Source organism: Acomys russatus, chromosome 1 (genome assembly GCF_903995435.1).
Source record: "Acomys russatus chromosome 1, mAcoRus1.1, whole genome shotgun sequence".
Lineage (NCBI taxonomy): Eukaryota > Metazoa > Chordata > Mammalia > Rodentia > Muridae > Acomys > Acomys russatus.
The window spans coordinates 92,205,574-92,226,814 of NC_067137.1; the positions used below are offsets into that span (position 1 = coordinate 92,205,574).

Below are 21,241 nucleotides of genomic sequence, written 5' to 3' on the forward strand. Positions count from 1 at the left end.
GTGTTGAAAATGTTATCCCAGTTGACCTTCCGACCTCACGAGAATGATATTGGTACCATCCCCATTTTTAAGAAAAGAATCCAAGGCATACAGAAGTTACATAATAAGTTCAGTTTCACACTCTTTATAAGTTGACACAGTCCTGACTGTAAGCTTGTGCTATTAGCTATTAACTGCACCATTCCTAAACACTTAGATTTTAGAAAGCCTACGCCTACCTTAATACGCCAAAGCTGCATTTTACCTAGAGGTGTGAAAATTTAGAACTAGGGTGTGAGTCAGTAGCATTATTAAAATGCCCGGGATTGCTGCCTCCACTTTCTGTCCCCAACCATGATACCCTTTGGTCAAGGTACTGAGAGATTAGATGACCAGTCTAGAGGCTGCAGAAAGGAAGAGTCTTCTGTGACCCGAAACCCTTACCATCCACTCTGCAAGCCATGATCTGCTTGAGTAAATCAAACACATGGCTGATACTGTAGACATCATGCCTACGTTACCTTACTTCTAACTTTTTCTAGCTGTACTGCACCCCAACATTGAGCAAAGGAGCTTGAATAGTACATATAAAATTTGACCAGGTATGAATGCATTTTTATGAACAAATTTTGTCTACATTTCTTTAACTAAAAAATCTTATTTTTATTAAACTTAAAGTGAGCACCTCTCCTTAAAAACCAACTTCAAGGTGTGTTAATCCTTTCCCTCCATTCAATGAACACACAAAATAAATCAGAAGTTGATGGAGCTCTCTGAACCCTTTTTCTATCACACTGCACACAGTGCACCAAAGCTAATATCTCCTCAGGATGAATACACAAAGAGTCTTGTCGCATGTAACTTTGGAGCACATCTAATGCTTCAGAAGGTGGCTGCTGCATGAGCTGGAGTGCCCTGAGGATGGCCTGCCAGCACGCACTCTGGACATTAATAAAGGAGGAGGAACTAGGATGGCTGGGCTCAGCTTTATTAGTTCAGTCATTTCAATTACTGTACTCACCCAGGAGGGAGAAACCCACTCAGGCATTGATAATATAGTCACAGACTTAACATTCCCAATCTCTTCAGAGCAGATTACTTCATATAAAGAAGGTGTTTATTACCATTTCCCTTGTTTTAAACATATTAAATTTAAAAAATGCATGTCCAGCTGCGGGTTGTTATGGGACGTCTGGCCCATTTTGTGTTGTCTTAGTGATTGCAGGGTTGGGCCGCAGATGGTGCTGATATGTGATGAGCATTTCATGGTCCCTCCAGCACCGGAAGCATAACAGGAATGCCGTAATGAGTTTAACTCAGTTACGTTTATTCAATTTGCAAAATTGGCCATTATTCTGTAATTATTACTTTCCTATTCTTGGTTACTAAAATATTTCTTCCTTCATAAATTATTAATTATAATATATGTCAATTATTCTCTTTGGTTAAACATTGTAATGTGTCCATCAGTGGAGCTCCCTGGTTTTATTTTGAAAAAGACATCTTAACTATGTTATCTCACGAAGTAAGGTTTTCCTTGCAGGCAGCCATTTTCTCCAGCGGTGGGATCTAGCACTCAAAGCGTGGTGTTCTGTGTGGGTCTCCCCGTACCTGGACTTCACTCTTTTGCTATTGCTTCTGTTTTGTCTGTCCTTACACACAGCCTTCCAAGCTGGGGTCATACTGTTACACACTTAAGCAGAGTCACAAATGCCTCGGAGCCATCTTGAGAAGTAGATTCTTTGGTGACTTTAGAAAAACATACTTGAAAAAGAAATGCACTGGGCAGAGGTGGCATATACCTTTAATCCCAGCACTCATAGGTAGAGGCAAGCAGATCTCTGAGTTCAAGGCCAGTCTGGTCTACAGAGTGGGTTCCGGGACAGCCAAGCCTTCACAGAGAAACCTTGTCTTATGGGAGGAAAAAGGAAAGAAAAAGCAAATGCATGCAAGTACAGTGAATGGCATTCAAATCATTGCAAGGCATTTCTGGTTTTCATTTCTCTTTCTTTTTTCTTTTTCTTTTTCTTTTTTTTTAATTCAGGCTTTCTATGTGTCCTTGTATTAGATTCTCAGTGTGATGCCAGGAAATTGGTCTGACTAAAAGAAACTTTCAATCTTACTGTATTATCTTTTCTCCCCTATTAAGCTGCTAACAAAAATATACTTGGAAAAAGAAAATACAAATTTGTTTGCTATATTGTGGCATTTTGTTTTCAAATCCTTGTCTTTATGAGTACAGAAAACAAAAATGAACCCAAGTGAAACCTTTTTTTTTGTAAGGTATACAACAAAGTGCTGCCCAGCATCCGGTCACCCATCTGTCATTTGACTGAGCCATGTGTGCTGGAGTCAAAAGAGATTCCTGAAGAAACTCATTTTGAGACATGAGAGCATGCTTGTGGCCTACCCAAGCATTCCCATTCTCCTTGCTATTGTTTGGGGGTTTGTCTTTTTGAATGACCATTTTAATTCTATTGTTAAGTGAAATGAGAAGATACAATTCAGTTGGCAGGGTTCCGCACTGGCCACAGTTTATTGGGGCTCAGAAAATCTGTTGCACTATTGCTGGGCCTCCGTTACCCAATTGGGAGCATTTGCAGGATACAAGCAGACTAGATAGGATGCTTTGCATTGTTTGATTTCATCTTCACAGTGTCCTGAGCAGTTTATACTGATCATTGGCCTGTTTCATGGTGCCAGGGCTTTCGGCCATTTTCTGTCCTCTGACCCCTTGCTGAGTCTGAGCACAAGTCTGCATAAATAACTACCTTTTTAAGAATTGCAATTTTTCCTTTACTTTTTCTTATCTTGAATTACTTTTATTCTTAAAGGAAATTGTGAAGTGCTAGAAATTCCACTCTCCATTCCGTGAGCTTTTAATATGTTTGGCCAATTCAGGCACTTATAAATTATGTCAGTCTTGTCTTCAACAGTCATTGGAATGAGAGATTGTCATGGCCTGTTTTGAGTAGTTGATGAATGGGTAACACTCAGTACAACACTGGGCACTTGAAGAAGAGTCGAGGGATCTCGGCTGCTATTGATGGTAATAAGTGATCATCCCTTAGTCGCCTTTTATACGCATTATCCTGTTAAATCTTTGCCAGCTCCTGTAGTAGCGCTCCTATTAAAAAATAACGGTGTGCTCTACAAGTAAGCATGACCGGTGCACTCTGCAGCTCCTTGCAAGTTGATAAAGACCGTGGAAAACAAATAGGCTAGTAAAATACAGCTCATACCCATGAAGGAGACAAGGTCAGACTTTATACAGTAACAGATGGCGGGCTTGACAGAATGAATGTAAACAGACAGGAATGCAGGCCAAAGGGCGTGAGTCAGGATTGGCTGACAGGAGCAGGTGAGGGGTCCCTTGAAGGGGAGGAGGCTTGCATCAGACCAGAGTAAGTGATGAGGTGTTCCAGACCCACATCAGTAGGATCAAAGTTAGAGGGGAAGGCTCCATGTGTTCATGGAACAGCAAGCAGGCTCCCTGAGCAGGAGGGGAGTAAAAATAGGGAACTTTGAACTGTGATTAAGCCAGGTACTGTGTGAAATAATTTACATGAATTATCCAGGCACACAGACTTCATAGCCCACATTCCTAACTTACCCCTGTGCTGTACACCCCTTCCTGCTTCTCCTGAGTGGGAGGAGCCTGTGGTCTGTCCTACTGCTAGAGGCTTCAGTGTCCAGCATGGAGTATAATGTACTAAATCCAACTAAAATAGAGCAGAGTGGCTTACAAATGTCGAAAGCTCACTTGCTGGTTTGTAGCAGAGGAACCAGTAGTCCTGTTTTCAGTAGGAAATGTCAAGTCATGAATACCCAGTAGTGATTTTGCCTAAATGAATATCTATTTTAAAAGGTGTTCATTAGAAATACTGAAAATGAAAATGTTATTTCTCAATTTTTAAAGCAATTATTTTTCAAGCTGTTGAAGTTACAGAGGAAGCGCAGTCTCGTTATTGTACACCTGCAGCACATGCTAAGCATGGCTGTCAGGAAGAAGGCAGCGCCTGTTTCCTAATAATAGCACTGATCATGTGATAGCGTGTGAATGGAATTCTGCTGGCTTTTCCTGTTCACTGCCACAGTGCATTGCTTTATTGCGAGGCAAAGTGAGTTTGACCAGCCACTGTCATCTTTATTCAGGCAGCCTATTTTGAAAAAATGACCTATAAGGAAAACATTCTATCTAAAACCAATTTTCCATGAATGACACTTTGGCAGAACAATGACATCCCTGGAATTTAAATCTCTTAGATTCTGAGATTATCCAGTACATGTTTGACGCTGAGATGGCATCAGGTGACTCCTGGACCTAGGTGTGCAGTCTCAGGAAGTGCACTTGACAGTTGTCAGGACGGTGCAGCTGTTTGTTGCGGGCCACACATCCATGCTTGATTGGATGGCAGGATGGAAGGACCCTGTGGGTAGTGTCACTGATGGCATTAGCATTGGACACCCAAAGGTGTGGGAAGAAAGCAGTTTGCAGTGAGGAAGAGCAGTGAGACTAAGAGCCACAGACAGTAAGGGCTCGTTCATAGTCTGAAAAGAGTGGCTGACTGGCCAGACAGTTTATCCTTGTTGGTTTTAGATTACGGGTTATCTTTGAAATTCAACCTTAAAGTGAAAGTTTAGGCTTTCTCTCCCATATAATCGGCATGGTGTCTTCAGACAGCCCAGAAACCTAGGCAGCGTGTCCATGCTTACTTGAGAATCTCAGTCCTTCCTCGTCCTATGACCCTTGGCTCCCCTGTCAAAGGAGCACATTCGTGGATGGCTGATGCTTAGTACCCTGCTACTACAACATACACAAGGAATTGGTTCCATGTTTCCTTGGACGCTTCCTGTTTACTTAGTATGTTTTACAGACCTTCTCATGCCTGCAAAGGTCTAGTCATTGTTACTTTGCCTAAACTCTGTTGTGTTGCTCTACCACTGTTGGATTAGTAACTTGTTTCTCTTTTGATGGACAGCGGAGTTGATTTCAGTCTTTGACAGATGATGCTTTAACGAAGACTTTTCATATATAACCGAAATCCATCTCAATGTTAAGTTAGATGTATTTGTCATCAGCTTAGTACCCTCAAATGATTTTCTCTCTCTCTCTTTTTTTTTTTTTTACAGAATTATTTTGACAATGCATCTTAGAAGATTAGATTCTGTGTGTGGAATATTTTATTTGCATTATGCCAAAGATTAAAAATAGAAAAGCATATAATCTGTGCAAGTGTACATAATTTTGAAATCTGTTAAAAAAAAAAAAAAAAAAAAAAACCTTCCCTATCTAACTCAATACCTATGTTGTTCCCCTTCCTTCCTTCTTTCCTTCCTACCTTCCTTCCTTCCTTGAGTTTTTTGTTTGTAAATCCTAATAAGGATAAAATTTATAACCTGCACTTAAAAAAATTTCAATACTGATGTTTTCCCAGTCTCTGCCAGGAAGATAATGAAGAGACTCATTTTTAGGAAGAAATTGAGAGAGTTACGTTTCTGGAGTCCAAACCAAAGTGAACACTGTCCATGAGTCCATGTTCCCAGTAGGCAGAGCAGCTCCTTGTAGACCAGCTGTCCACCCCCACCCCCCCACCCCCCAGAATAGCCAGGGAACCCAGCAGGTTGAGACTCTTGCTTCTGAAAAGATGGAAGAACACCTCCTACTTTTCCTGCTCATTACAGCCAACAACCTTGGACATCGTAGATAATGAAAACAGAGAAGAAGCGTGAAAGCTAGACCGGAGGTGGAGTGGCTGAGGAGCAGCTCGGGTCTGTGGATGGCACAGGGATGAGATCCTGGCTTTTCTTTTCAGCTCCTAGTTTGGATTATGATGAGGCCAAACACTACTGAGTCCTGATAAGGATGAACAAAACTTTTAAAAGATTTTATAAATTAAAAACTAAAATCATAGAGGCAGGCAGATCTCTGTGAGTTTGAGGCCAGCCTGGTCTACAAAGTGAGTCCAGGACAGCAAAGACTATACAGAGAAAACCCTGTCTGAAACAAAATAAAACAAAACAAAAAACCAAATAAATAAATAAGTAGAAGATGCTTAAAGAACCCCTCTCTGTGTGTGGACAGCACTGCTGGAGGGAACAGGTGGGGAGCAGGGCTTGCATCTCTGTGCCATCAGACCAGGTACTTAGGAGGTCTCTTTAAGGCTTACCTGCACTGTTGTGAAGCCACTCGGAGGACAGGAATTCCTCCCCTCCCCTCCCCCCCAGCCACAGTAGCATCTCTGGAGCCTAGTGGGCTGCTGGGACTTCCTAGTCCAGCTGTGGTCACCCTTCTCCTCCGGTGCCAGGAGAGACCAGGTGAGGAGTTGTCATCCAGAGTCTAATGTGGATTAAGCAACTGGATCACCTTGTTCTCCCAACAAGTGTGTGTACCTTGAGCCCTAGTAGAATTTGGTACTGCAGATGTGATGTGGGCATTGGACCTCAGGAATACAGGAGTCTAGAGACCCTGGAGTACTTATGTCCCATGCTTTGAGAACACACGTGAAAGGACTTTTAACATGTCACACTCCATAAGCATCAAGGTTAAACATTTAATTCTAAAGGTATATAAAACTGGCTTGTCCTCATGGGGCTGGTCATCCCACTGTTCTTGTGGCTCTTTCTGGGAAGATAGGTGAAACACAAGGCTTGATAAGATGTGCCTGAGAGCCATATTACTGAGATACAATAGGCTGGTCCTGAGCTCGGGCTGGACCCACCCTCCTCCCAGGAATTCAGGAATTCCTGAGTCCATCCAGAAACAAAACCCTTCCAGATCATAGCGGGCCTTTTGGATTTGGGAATATTTCAGATTGAGCATCCTGATTGCAAATTCAAGAATGCTCAGGTTGTATGTTTCCTGACTCTGTGTGAAAGGAAGCAGTATGGCACTGTTGGTTCCGGCCAGTGGGCTTTTGGCATGGGTTCAGAATGGCTTCACTTTTGCTGAGATACAGATTTTGTCCTGTTGGACTGACTATCATTAAGTTTTTACAGACATAAGCACCTATTGTGAGGTCTGGTGGCGCACACCTTTAATCCCAGCATTCAGGAGGCAGAGGCAGGCTATGAGTTTGAGGCCAGCCTGGTCTGCATAGTGAGTTCTAGGACAGTACTAACTAGTAGCCCTGTCTCAAAACAAAAACAAACAAGAAAACAAAACAAATTGTTGAGCAACTAGACACTTGGATCAGGGCTCCAGAGGAGCAATTGTCTGAGGCACAGAGTGGTACTCTGTTACTAAGAAGCCCAGACATACTCATCAACAAAATTTACACTGCACAGACCCACTCTGTTTCCAGGGAAGTTCTCAGCTCATTGTTGCTATTTTGCATTTTATATTTAAGCATTATATATTCATATTCAAAACCCACACAGATATTTTTTCCTCTCCAAGAAAACAGAGATCTGTTACATTAAACATGCTAGCAATCCCAGGTGCTCAAGCCCTGACCCTAATGCTGACACAGGTGTTGCTGGCACCTGCCCTTTCTCTGGGCATGTTTGTGTTGCATTTGTGTAACTCCTGTACAGCACCACAGATACCAGCAGGAAACATGGTCACTAGCTAAGGATTGGGGAGTCTCGAGTTCAGAGAATGCCACCTACGTTTGATTTAATTAGAGCAGAAACTGAGTTTATAGTCAGATTGTCAGTTTAGGAGAATAGAGCAGGTGGCATCTGGCACAGTCTTAAACTGAAGAAAATGTGACCATCTAGCAGATTTCCTAATCCTCTTATAAAACACTGTTCCTTTCAAACCAGGGAAACCAGAAACCAGCTGGCTGTGTGCGGGTAGGACTGACCGTGGCATGCTATCAGTGAGTAGACGGCCACATTGTGTCCTCTCCTGGAGTCTGCCTGTCTGGTGCTTTCAGGTTTCCTTATCTTAGTCCACAGTGGACTCTTTAACATGATAAATGAGCCCTGTTGAATTTTGCAGTGAAACCTTAGACCTGTAAGAAGTTCCTTAAAACCCTACAAACCGACAGTGGTAAAACGCTTCTCAGGGAGCAGCGTGACTTTTGTGCTTGTGGCCTGTGTGAGCTGATCTGGGAGGCACAGCCAGACAGCACAGAACGCAAAGCTCCCTCCTGTCTCCAGATCAGTATCTCTCTGATGGTTCTCCCTGCAGGGAGGAGTGCTTGTAAAGGACTACCTTTGTGAAGGGCAGAGAGCCTGCCCTTCCCAGTGAATTCTCTCACTGTCCAGTATTAGTTTGTTTAGCTACTTTCAAGGTTCAAATTGAGGCTTCACTTTGTCCCCATAGGTGTAGGGACAGGTAGGCAGAGTGGGTCCTATGCAGTTGAGTTCATGTCTGTGAGGTTGTTGAGCTCTCTTGTCACCACGCAGGGTGAAGGGACACCAAGTAAGCAATCAGTCAAAGGAGTTCTTTCCCAAGATGCGTTTCTGTGTGAGTACTGTTCTGAACTAACCATGTGATTTAGAATGTTGATAAAAGTAGAATATTGATAAAGGCCCATAGGCCTCAAATGGCAGGGTCCTGAATATATTTTCAGAATTCAGAAATTTTAAAATTATAGAAAGGTAATAAAATACTGTACAACATGTTAATATTCCCAGTGTGATATGGGATAGCACCCCACAGTCAAACACATGAATATTCATGCAAGAGAAATATGAATATTCATACCAAGAAGAATAAATTAAAAGTTAGGATGTCAACCAATTATCAGTTTTTGCTGCCAAGTGTGTTTGCTTAAATTGATTTCTTTCATTTTTCAACTTGAGAATTGCAAATAAATGGCTTTAGACCCATGTGTTAAGTGACAGCCACAGAATATAACAAGACTGTCAGGCAGGCTTAGTGGCTCACCCCTTTAACCCTAGCATGTGAGAGGTAGAAGGCTTATCTCTTGAAAGATTGAGGTCAGCCTGGTGGTCTATATAGGGACTTCCAGGCTAGCCAGGGCGACCCAGAGATACCCTGTCTAAAACAAGGAGAAGGGAGCAAGACTGCCAACCGCAGGACCGCCCACCACAGGACTACCCGCTGCAGGACTGGGCACTGCAGGACTACCCACTGCAGAAATTGCCTTTCTTCCATTCACTGTCAGATGAATAGGATCAAGCTTAGTAGACTGTTTTGGGGTTCAGACAATAAGTGTGTTTGGCTGTACATGGTATTTGGCCGGTAGCAGGTCTTAAATAGACACTGGCTACCAAAATTCCCCTTACTAGGCATGGTGGCTTCACTTGTAGTGCTCAGGAGGCAGAAATAGGAAGGCAGAAATTCACATATTGAGCTTAGGAATGTGGGCCCATTCTTTTATGCCATGCTAAGTTGAAATCTAGTGAATACTAGGCAAACATAGCAACAAGTGACAACCTTGCCCCTTCCCCCCAAATGTTTTTTTCCCTTAGATGAAATGTTTGGACCGGTGGCTGCAGCCACATTGTGGAAAGGGTCTAGAGCTCAGCATTGGCCATATTAATTCTCAGTTTCTACATTTTTAAGTTGCAAACTTGCTTCTTACTGAGAGTTCAGTATTTTTTTTTTTTTTTTTTGAAAGTGTTTTGTAGCATGACAAGGCTTTTTAGTGATGAATAAGTGTCTTGATTACCACGGTATCATAGTTCCATCTGGGGATTGCTTCACTCTAAGTGCAGTGTGAAAGGGGCATTTGTCCCCAGCTGACCTGTCATTAAGAAGTCCCCTCCAGAATCCCTCTCAAGACACTTGCTTTTGAGGACAGTTTAGAAGTTTCTCTAGCTATGTGCTAGCGATGCTGGTCTGTACCCAGGCACTATATTAGGGTCACGATTTAACACATTGTTCAAACGGTGGAAGTGCAAATCTGCTCAAATTCTTCAATACCAGGTTTATTAATGGACCTTTTAGTTAAAAACAATATATTTTAAAGTATGTTTTTATAAGTAGATGTCTGCTTTTAAATGTGTAAAGGCCTCAGATTTGTAAAGAGAAAGCTCATTGATTAATTGGCAGTTTTGGTCAAGCCATTCCTCAGCTTTTTGTCCTTTGTAAATCATGAAAAGAAGTTTCCCGAAACCCCTCCATCTGTTCTAATGCTATCTGACATGACACGCAGCAGTTCCAGTTTGCTCCTCTGTCCTTTTCTTTCATCTGAGGAGGATTAGAGGTGTGTGTTCCACTGTAATTTTTGGATCTGAGACAGAAGAATTAAAAGGATTCCCTAGAAGGGTGCTAGCTATTTGCTGGGCATGTGCCCTGCAGGACTGTTAGCACTAGAGGGTAGAGTCAGTGGGTCTCCTGTTACACCCCTGTGTCTCCTTTCTCCACAGCTGACCTATCAGCAGAAGGTGGGCGTCATGTACTGCAGAGCTGGCCAGAGCACCGAGGAGGAGATGTACAACAACGAGGCTGCAGGCCCCGCTTTCGAGGACTTCCTGCAGCTGCTGGGAGAGCGAGTTCGCCTGAAAGGGTTTGAGAAGTATCGAGCACAGCTTGACACCAAAAGTAAGAACTACGCCTTTCTGTTGTGCTTGATTTTCCTCTGCCACGCTCATGTGCATCTGCTATACCATCCATCCATAGGGCGGCACTGCCACCTACCCGGCTGGCAGAGGAGGGGAGGAAAGCAGGCAGGAGGATGCACACCACAACCGTTGAGGACCACAGCCAAATGGCTGGGGTAGGACTGTAATGTACTGCTGTCGCCAGAGCTGTGACTAGGTCGGGCCACAGGCGCAGATGGTCCCAGCAGGTGCACGTGCAGAGAGCTCACCACATACACCTGAGAGCTAGGAGGATTTAAAGTCCAGATCCTTAATCTGATTGTAAGACCTGGAAGTTTTTGCTTTTATTAGTTTATTATATAATCCTTATACTCTATGAAATAGGCAACCTTTGCTTAGCTTTCTTGCTTACTTTTATGTTCTTTTTTATATTATAGTGTTACATGCTTACGTGTATATGTGTACGTACATATATGAATGTATGTATATGCACCACATCTGCCACCAAATGCCTGTGGAGGTTAAAGGACAAATTTTGTGGAGTTTGTTCTTGGTTTGCCTTTCTCTTTTTTCTTTCTTTTCTTTTTCTTTGGGGGCGGCGTGGCCCAGCATCTCATTATGCGTCTTTGGCTGACCTGGAATTCACCATGTAGACCAGGCTGATTTTGAGATCACAAAGACCTCTCTGCCTCCTCAGTGCTGGGATTAAAAGTGTGTGTCACTACACCCAGTTTTCTTGTACCTTTATGAGGGTTCAAACTCAGGTCACCAGGCTTTGGGACAAACATATCTACCCACTGGGCCATCTTGCCCCCACCCACCCCCCATATTTTTTTAATGTCTAGGAGTTTGTTGTTTCTGTTGCCCGCACTTATGTTAAGGTGGTGATGCATGTGTGTGCACATGTGTGTGCATGTAGATGTCAGGAGTCAACTGTGGATATTGTTCCTCAAGAGTCATGCACCCTGTGTTTTGAGCTGGGCTCTCACTGACCTGAGGCTCACCACGAAACTAGACTGCCTGGGTGGTAAACCTCAGGGATTGGCCTCTCTCTTCCTTCTTAGTGCTCAGTCACCACACGTGTGCCACCACGTTCAGCTTTATTAATGTGGATTCTGTGGATTCATACTCAGAACTTTACCCATGAGTCATCTCTCCATCTTCAGTTTATCATAAAATTTTTTAGCTATACATTATTTTTGTGCTATATTTACCACCACTTTCTATCTCTTCTCCCTTACTGGTCCTCTTCCTCTCCCAAAATAGTGTCCCTTCTGCTCGTTTGTTACAAGGATCTCTACGAAAATAGGCTTGTTAGTTTGGTTCTGTATCTTGATTAAAGGCCCAGTGATGAAGTGATCTGTGTAACTACAGTGCTCTCGTCCTCCAGAAGCCCACAGGACGACATCTAAACACTCAGATGTTGGTTTGGGAAGCACCTGTGCATGGAGAGGAGTTCAGTTTCACCTCACTGACCATCCTGCAACAGTGTAACTGGTTTCTCTTTGAGAGGGTCTTTGGATTAGCATGTACGTGTTGCATCTTATAATAATCTCTCCAGTTTTCTGTACAGGAAATTAAGTAAGGCATTGACTCATGAAAACAGAAAAGCATTCATCAACTCCACTGCAGGGAGGTATTTCCTGTTGCCATCGCTTTGCTGTTGGCAGCTTAGAGAGGACGTGCAAGGGAGCCCATGAAAAGCCATAAGTAGCCTAGCCTCTTAAATATTACGTGCATGCCCCATCCTGCTTGTAGCCTCATAAGATCTTAAATCGTTAGGTTCCCTGCAGCTCTCTTTGTCCAAATAGTCTGATATTCACCTCACAGGGTTTGTGCATGTCGCAATATGTGGAGCTCTACAGTTCCTCACCACAGAGAACTACTGAAATAAGTGCCCTGCTTCTAGAATGAGTGGTCAACTGGCACCCATAAGACTGTGTGCTGTTTGTTGGTCTACCTTCATGATGTGGGGTGATGAGATAAAGGCATCCCTGAGGTGTAGGAATGCACTGTGGTGGCCATTAAAGCACCCGCATCACTAACATAGCACTTTGTGTGCACCGGCCCAAATCCTCACAGTCCGACAGCTAGGGGAAGGTGGGCCTGGATTGCACAGTTCCTCTGACTAAGGAGAGACCAGAAGAGTTATTTCTCTGCTTTTACAGAATATGCCTTCATCCACTTTTCCTTGCTGTGACAAAATACTCAAGGCTAGGTAATTGATTAAGAAAATGGGTCGGCTCAGTTCTGGAGGTATGAGACCATCGTGCTGGCATTTGCTCCTGTGAAGGCCTCACAGTGTGGAAAGCACAGGTGGGGGAGGTCACACCATACACAGTAAGGAGGTGGGCAGGTTGATCCCTACCCTGTTACAGCAGCACCCATAAGCACTTGATTACAGTGACATAACAACCTGTGGGGTCCACAGCTTCTCACTGCTCATACTCACTAGGCATAGGCACATGCAGACCATACCGAGACCATAACAGGTACTATGTGTCTTAAGGTGAATTTGGGTCAGAAAATCCCTCACTTAGAAGCCCCAAAGAAGAGTATGCAGAATTAGCTCTTGTATCACAAGTTAGCAGGGCAAAAACTAGAGTCGATGTGCCTTATATTTGAATCTATATTAACTAGTGGCAAGCCCCAAATAGGCAGCAGTTGGCCTCTGCTCACTCCAGCGGCCCCTTAGCCGAAACGAGACACCTGGAGACAGGATGCAGCTCTGTGCATGCCATCTTTTTCTAATGTTATGTCAAGAAATTCTCTTTATACAGTTCTTAAAAGCGGGAGGGGAGGCTATGTTGGCACATGTCTGTAATTCTGGAACTTGGAAGGCCGAGGCAGGAGGATTCAGTATTGCCCTCGGCTAGATAGTGACTGTGAGGCTACCCTGGTTACGTGTAAGACCCTGTCCCAAAGGTCCATACAGACTCCTCCCTGCAGTAGAGTGCACGCAGATCCATGGGCGTGCAACTTTTACCAAATGACAATATTTTATATGATTTTTATGTGTGTTTAGTCTCCCAGGTTACCAGTTAGACACAAATTGAATATGTCACTAGTGAACCAAAAGCCAGTGATGCTCTACTTTTGTTTGTTCAGCTCTTCCCACACCTTTGTGCTTTGTCTTGATAATTCCTGTATCTTTCCCTCTCTGAGCCTCATTAGGGTCATCTTGTCCTTTAAATTGCTGAACATTTCTATGACAGTTAAAGTCTTCTGTTTCTGTCTTCCTGGATTGTCCTGTGAGTTACGTAGAACTACTTTGCCTGGCTGCTTACTTGTGAGGCACTACATTTTGTAGTTGTCAGTGAACTCCCCAAAAGAACCACTTGGTTTACCTAAGACTTGGTTAAGCTTGGCTATAGCTTCCTACAGTAACCTGTGGTATTCCTGAGACATGGTGTGTGGCAACCTGACTACCATCCTGTTGAACAGGGTGTCTCCAGTGTGCCTGTTTGGGATTCACATGTCTTCCAGCTCTTGTTCATGCTGAGTCTTGCTGCTGTGAGCTCTGCCCTCCTGGGTACTCTCAGCTCAAAACCAATACTCTGCGAGCATCCATCACCTCAGACTTCCTGAACTCCACTGTATGGCAGCTTCCCCCTTCAGAGGCCGACCTTGTGTCACTGCCACAAAAGTCTATGTTGGTAGAGAACTGGAACACTATAGAACACACCTTACTTCCTTGTTGCCACCCCCACCCCACAGGGACCACTAACTGTCTAGTGCTATCTTTTGTTGAAGCCAACTGGTTCAGATATTTTATCAAAATTTCTAATTTATAGTGAGAATTAAGACCGGGACAGCAGTTCCAGGTTCATTCTGTTTGTCTGTCTGCCTGTCTGCCTGCCTGCCTGTCTGTCTGTCTGTCTGTACATGCATGCCATCTTAGTTAAGCCCTACAAACTGCTAGGTAAATGAGCTTTGGATGCATTCATATGCCTGTGCCTGGGTACCTAAGAAGCATTGAGGAAATGGGACAGAACTGGTAGTACGGTTGGTTAATAAATGTTCAGAGAAGGCTTGCCCATGAATGCGTGGGCTAGCCCTCAGTCTCTGTCCTTCGCGTTCTGCTGCCCTTGAACCTTGCACACCCACATGGTCTGTGAGACGGTGCTACTCAATAGGTGTGAACTGTTGTGATTCCATTCTGCCGTGAACCAAGAGAGTCAGGAAAGGAAAGCCTGGGGAAACAAGCCGTTCCTTCTCTTTAATACTCATCAGTACAAAATCCATTTCCTCATCACAGTATTACAGACTTAGAGCAAACAGTAAGCTTCACATATGTTGTTGGCAGGAACAGATCTCTGCAGAAATGTGTAGCAGTGAATTTTTTGGCCTCCTATTTTTTTCCCTGATTTGTTTGGCAAAGCCTCTGGATAATTCCGCACACAGTAAAGAGGAAAATAAACTTCCCACCACACCATTTATTTGAAAGCTCAGAACTACCCTCGTTTTAAGCTATACTTATGGATGATTATTTGGGACATTATTTCCTGAATGAAGCTTAGTTGTCAACTCAGCACGGCGGGGGGGGGGGGGGTACCAAAGCCCACGTGAAACTGTCCTTAGCACCCCACCCTCACTAATTTACTGCAGTGTCCTGTGCCACCCTCAGCAGTTCAGCTGTAGCCAAAGAGCAGCTGAGTTCTGTGATCTAGACTGGATTTATTCAGGCGTTGTAAAGAACACAACCTTGGGGGCTGGAGAGATGGTGCGGGGGTTCAGGGCCCAGGCTGCTCTTCCTGATGACCTAGGTTCAGTTCCCAGCACCCACATGGTTCTCATAACCATTTGCAGTTACAGGAGATCCAGTGCCCTCTTGCATTTCATGGGCACCGGGTACTTACATGTTATACTGACATGTATTCAGGCAAAATAGTCATAATAAAAATAAACTATTTTTAGAAAAAGGAAAGCAGTCCTTTGTAAGCGTTGTAAGCATTGATGGGGGAAAGCGATAAGGCACACACAGGCCCGTTCAGAGTTCTAGGTCCTGAGTAAAAACTACACAGAGAAAAGGATGCTTTTTCAGGAAATATACTTTCTAATTCTAACTGAACAAAAATTTAAATATAATTTTTTTGTGTGTGTGGTTATGTGTTTGTATATGTGCGTGTATAGTGTATTATTTGTGTGTATGGTATATGTATGTCAGTGTGTGTATGGAGTGTAGTAGACGTGGGGGTGTATGTATGGTATGTGTGTGTATTATATGTGTTGTGGGTGTGGATGGCATGTGTATATGAGGTATGTGTATAGATGTGGATGTGGTGTAAGTGTATGTATGTATGTATGTATGTATGTGTTTGTGTGTATATATGAGTTGGTGTGTATGTATGGTTTGTGGTGTGGAGTGTGTATGTATGGTGTGTGTGTGTGTATATATATGTATATATATATATAATGTGTTCTAAGTGTGGTGTATGTGTGTGTGTGTATGGTATGTGTATACATTGTGTGTGGGTGTGAGTGGACACACATGCACATGTGACAGTACCTGTGTGGAGGTCAGCGGAGAGCTTTTGGGAGTCACTTTTCTCCTCTTGTTGAGCCAAGGTCACTCTTGTTGGTTCTGCTGTGCTGTGTCTTCCTGTCTACCTCTCATCTTGCCTGGGAGTGCTGGGATTACAGATGTGTGTACCCCTACATCTTACTTTTTATGTGGGTTCTAAGGATTAAATTTGGGTTGTTAGGTATATGTGTAAAGCATTTTTAGCTGAGTCATCTTGCTAGACCTAAAGTATAAATTCCAGCCAAGACATGCACTGAGGGGCTTCTGGGCTCGCACTTTACCATACTTTGTTTCACCCAGCCATCACAACATCGAGAACGCCAAAGAAAAGAGAAGTGACTGTACTGATGAGTGCAATACACCCCAGAGTCCAGAGCTTGCCATCTCAGGAACATGCCATTGTTCCGGAAGAGCATAGTCGGTTCCCAGTGTGACAGACTTCAGCATCCCCTGCTCCTGAGGGCAGGGCACGTGCATGTGAGGTCTGTTTAGCATGGAGATCCTAAACAGCTACTTAACTCTTGTGCTGTTTCCAGCTAGGTAGGAGTTATAGCCAGATCCAACTGATCCTTCCCAGACAGTTCCACCAACTGTGCAACAAGCATTCACCCAGGAGTTCATAGGAGCCATTCATTTCAAACCACCACGGTCACTGGCATCTAGTTTATTTATTGCAATGCCCAGAGCTTCTCATGGCAGACAAGCACCCTCTCACTCAGGTGCACCTCCAGCCTCTGTAGAGAGTGGAAGCTAGACAGTTTCCAAAAATCAAGTCGGCCTATATCCTGCTTTGTCTTAACTTTCCCTTAGCACTCAAGGAAAAGTTCTATGGATACCTGGTTACGTTTCCTCATTCAGAATCACACACACGATTATCATCCAAACTTCTGGCTCCGAGTTAACTCAAGTCAAGAGTACCAGTGGCATTGGCTGAACCTTGGAGCAGCTTCTGCAGGCTTGAAGCACCATCAAGTGGAAACACTGCTGCTGACCTCTGTCTTGTCCACAGCTTTCTAAGCGCATCAGTGTGCGCTGTTTGGCTACGGTCGTACACAGTGGCCATTCTTCCATCCCTTGGTGTTATTCCCAGTCTTAGTACTATCTGCTGTAATTAATGAATGTTTCATTTGAGGCTTTGAGACAAGGTCTCATATGTAGCCCATGAGACATCCCTTCTCAGTGTGCTGCGTTCCTGGATGATAGATGAGCCCCACTGTGCCTGCATTGACAGCATGGTTGAGTGCGGCAGTGGTGAGGGCTCTGTGCAGCTCACTGATGGTGTGAGTTGCAGGTGGTCGTGTGGCTGTCAGATGCCTGATTAACCAGGTGTGGAGGTGCACGCCTGTAACCCCAGCTCTTGGGATCCAGAAGGCAGGCGGATTTCTGAGTTGAGTCCAGCCTGGTCTACAGAGAAAGTTCCAGGACAGCCAGGGCTACACAGAGAAACTCTGTCTTGAGAAACCAAAAAGAAATTAAAAAAAAAAAGAATTGAGCCCATATAACTATGCTTGGAAGTAGCTTTAGCTTTCTAAGATTGCTCAATATGTGTTCTCTTCAACAAGATTTTAAAAACACCAACTTTGTTTTCATTTCCCAGATTGTCATCCTCTGAAGACTGATGTTTTAGGGTCACTAGAAGTATAGCACGGACACTGAGGATTGGAGTCTTGGAGATAACGAGAACACGCTTTGCTCTCTGGTGGCATTTACACTTGCACCGTGTACATAGCAACCTCAGGCCTGGGGAGGTGCTTTCTTCTAGGAAAGAAATTTCTGTCTCATTATTTTGGCCTTAGTCTCGTCTCTAACCTTACATAACCATTTTCAAACTGTTCAAAATATTAGCAAAACTGGGATTTCTAAAGATCCCAAGAAACAGACTGGTCAGACTGCATCCATTCATAAGGAGAGAAGTATACAGAGAAGAAAGAGTTAAAAGCAGGAAAGCAAATTGTAGTCCAGAGAACTGCTCCTTCCTGGTAGTCATGCTTATGAGCAACAGCAGCTGATATCAGTGGCAGCTTTTTTTTTTTTAATCTCATTGGTTTTTGCTTAAAATCAGCTTGAAACACATCAGAGCTGCCACATTTCACCTCAAAGTCTTACAAGACATTTATAGCAGGTGATCTTCAGATATTTATAAGTTTCCTAACTGTAGGTAAGTTCTTCATAGCTAAAACCAGCCTTAAACACTTGAGAAGATACTTCATTGTATTAATGGTCTTCTGTGGTGGTGGTCATTAATATTTATAAGATTTTTTTTCTTGAGTACTTACATGTTGCTGTGTATTTTGCAATTTTGTTCTATATTTAGCTTATTTCTTTGCATTTTTCATGAGCTTCCAAATGAAGTTCCTCTAGTTAAGCTCCAGCCTAAAGCTTAGGCTCAGGATCATGTTTCTGAATCTGAGAGTCACATTGTCATCTCCTTTGAGCGAACCTCAGTGCTTAGTGGGGACTCCTGCCTCAGAGGTCTCTGGATCAGCTATTGAACTAGACTCCTTTTTGTGGCCTCACGCCCACTGTGCAGCATCACTGGGTGTGGCTTGCGAGCTTGCCTTTAAAGTGACTCCCCCACCAATGCTTGCGTGTTGATTTTGAGAACTACGGTCTGTTATGCACGCCAGTGATTTTGTCTTGCTTTGTCATTTGCCAAAGCACAGTAGGCACCATTTAGTACAGTCAAGTCTTTTGGTCCTTAAAAGTCTGGTTGGTGGCATTAGTCTACCCAGAATGAATGCTCTTAGGGTCTCCAGGCAACCCATAAATCCAGGACCTCTCAGTCCCAGCTGACCGGGGTTTCTCTGACTACAGGTGTTTGTGGGTACCCTGAGTGATTGGAAAAGCATTTGTATTTAGGCAGTAGAGGTTGTTTTTCCTTAGGGGAAGTGAGAGTACAGCATGGTCTCAAGCCTTTAAAATAAGGTCATTCCTGCAACCTTGCTCTCCAGAATTAGTCTCTTACCACTCTTGATTGAATTGGAAATATTAAGAACTTTGTTCTTGATGTCTGTGAGGGCAAATGGAAAATTATCTCTTTCGTGCATACGCGTGCGCACACGCGTGCACACACACACTAGATTGAATTTATCAATTCCTTCGGTTGTAAACACAGACAACCTGTTAACTGTGATTTTTACTGCCAATAGAAAACAGACATTTAGTGTCACATCTGTCAACAATAACATTGCTCATGCTCATGATTCCACCACATGCAGCAGCTCCTGGGTCCTTTGTTGGATCTCATTATAAATCTTTACAGCATTTATTTACCACTTTAAATTTAAGTAATCACTCTTAAAATTTTTATTTGTTTCTCTTATTTTCTTTTTAAAGACAAGACCTTGCTATATATAGTCCAGTCTAGCCATATATAGTCCAGTCTAGCCTGGAACTCACATTGTAACCCAGGGTAGCCATGAACTCGTGACGCTCTCGTGCCAGCCTCTTGAGTACAAGGGTTACAGGGTATACAGTCAAGCTTGGCAATAGTGTATTTTAGGTTGTTTGAGAACAGGTTTTTTTAGTTTTTGCATCTATACACACACACACATGTGTATGCATGTGAATTTGCACGTGTGGATGAATGAGCACATGAATGAGTGTGAGCGTGGACACCAAGGGTCGCCATTAGGCATCATCCTTGATTGCTATTCTGCCTGCTCTGCCGGTTCCCCCTCCCTTCATCCTGAGTGCTGGAATCACAGCCAGCACTGGGGAATCTAACACTTCATCCAGTGATCTGTGTCCCTAGAGAGCAATTTAGTTTATGCATTCACAGATCTAAGGAAACATCCGTTCTGAGAAAATTCCCCGTCTATAGGCTTCCCAGGACTGCAAGAGAGAATTGGGTATTTAAAAATGAGTAAAAACCTCTATCATAGGTCTTACCGCAGCTCTTTACTTCTTAAATCACTTTTCAAGGTCGTTCTCTTAAGTGAATTCCTCTTCCAACTCTTGCAGTCATCTCATCAGTTGTATCTTATTTTTCATAAACTGCAGCTGACTCCACTGGAACCCACTCTCTGTACACAACCTACAAGGACTATGAAATTATGTTCCACGTCTCCACCATGCTGCCCTACACTCCTAACAACAAGCAACAGGTAAGACGTGCTCTGTCGTCCGTGCTCCGCTCACGGCATTTTCCCCAGAGGCCTAAGTGGCAAGTTTGTAAAACACAACTGGAATTTAGTATTGCACCTGTCACAGCAGCAGATGCTTTGTGCTTTGTGGAAGCAAGGAATAGCAAGTGAGCCGAAAACAAATGAGGAGGCTCCCATTCTAGGTGAACAGCCAGCTGGGTGGCTTTGTGAATTAATCACTTACTTTTCACACCGGGATTGAGGTTTTCATGGAATCTGAAGAGAACAAGTTGAAATCACTGTAGTTGGGTGACTCTGCAGGGTTGCAAAGGACCTACACAAGAGGGTGAAGATTCTTCTCAAGAGGCCCACGCTTAAAACAGGAAAGTACTAAATATTCCATCAAGAATCCAGGGGAGATTGAACACAACAGGGAGAAACAGTCGAGAGCGTCACAGTGGGCCAGAGCCGTGTGCGTTCTTCACTAGGAAATGGCAAGGCCTAGAATTGATCACGTCAAGTACAAAATACATTAGTCCTGCAGAGACCCAGGGGCACACCTAGTCACCAAACTCAGAAGAAACCAGGGTATGGCAGACTGTTAGGGAGGCTAGTGGAAGCTTGACAGTACTGTTTGGACAGGATTGGCAGTTAGGATTTGGGCAAGTATTTCAAAATAAATGATGATGCCAGACTGAGATTGAGAAGAAGCCAAAAGCGGATGGTCTCTCCTTCTGTACCTACCGCAAACTGGCCCAGTTCCACTGTGACTTTCTAGTAGGTTCGGATGGCCTCATTCTCTGCTGTGCTCAGGCAGGGCCAGCTGCAGGATCAATCAGTGCTCTTTGAGACGTCTTTGTTAGTCCACCACTCAGCTAACCTCACACCTCCCAGTTACCAAAGTGATGAGAAATAGGAAACAAAACAGGGAGTCAGCCATGACTCTTCCGTAAGCCCACCTGAAGAGAGCTCTCTGATCCAGGCTCTGTGGACAGTTTGTACTTCTGAGTGGAAATCACCATTCTAAGAGAGTGAGAGTAAACTTATTCTGACCAGTCAGTAGAGCATTAATGAATAATCTGAGGAAATAAAAATCTGCCACCTTAAAGAGAGACATGAAGTTTGTCAGGGTACTATACTTAATCCCAGGAAGTAGCTGTTGGAGTACAGGCAGAGTAAGTACCATTTCAGG

The 21,241-nt window shown here is 43.7% G+C and overlaps 1 protein-coding gene across 1 annotated transcript in view; it reads left to right on the forward strand.

Annotated features, from left to right (window-relative positions):
- Nucleotides 1-21,241, forward strand: part of Sipa1l1 (signal induced proliferation associated 1 like 1) — a 300,315-nt gene that overhangs the window by 210,619 nt on the left and 68,455 nt on the right. The window contains exons 7-8 of the mRNA XM_051148660.1: nt 10,267-10,441; nt 19,967-20,070. Coding sequence (XP_051004617.1) covers nt 10,267-10,441; nt 19,967-20,070 — 279 coding nt within the window. The remainder of the gene's footprint in view (nt 1-10,266; nt 10,442-19,966; nt 20,071-21,241) is intronic.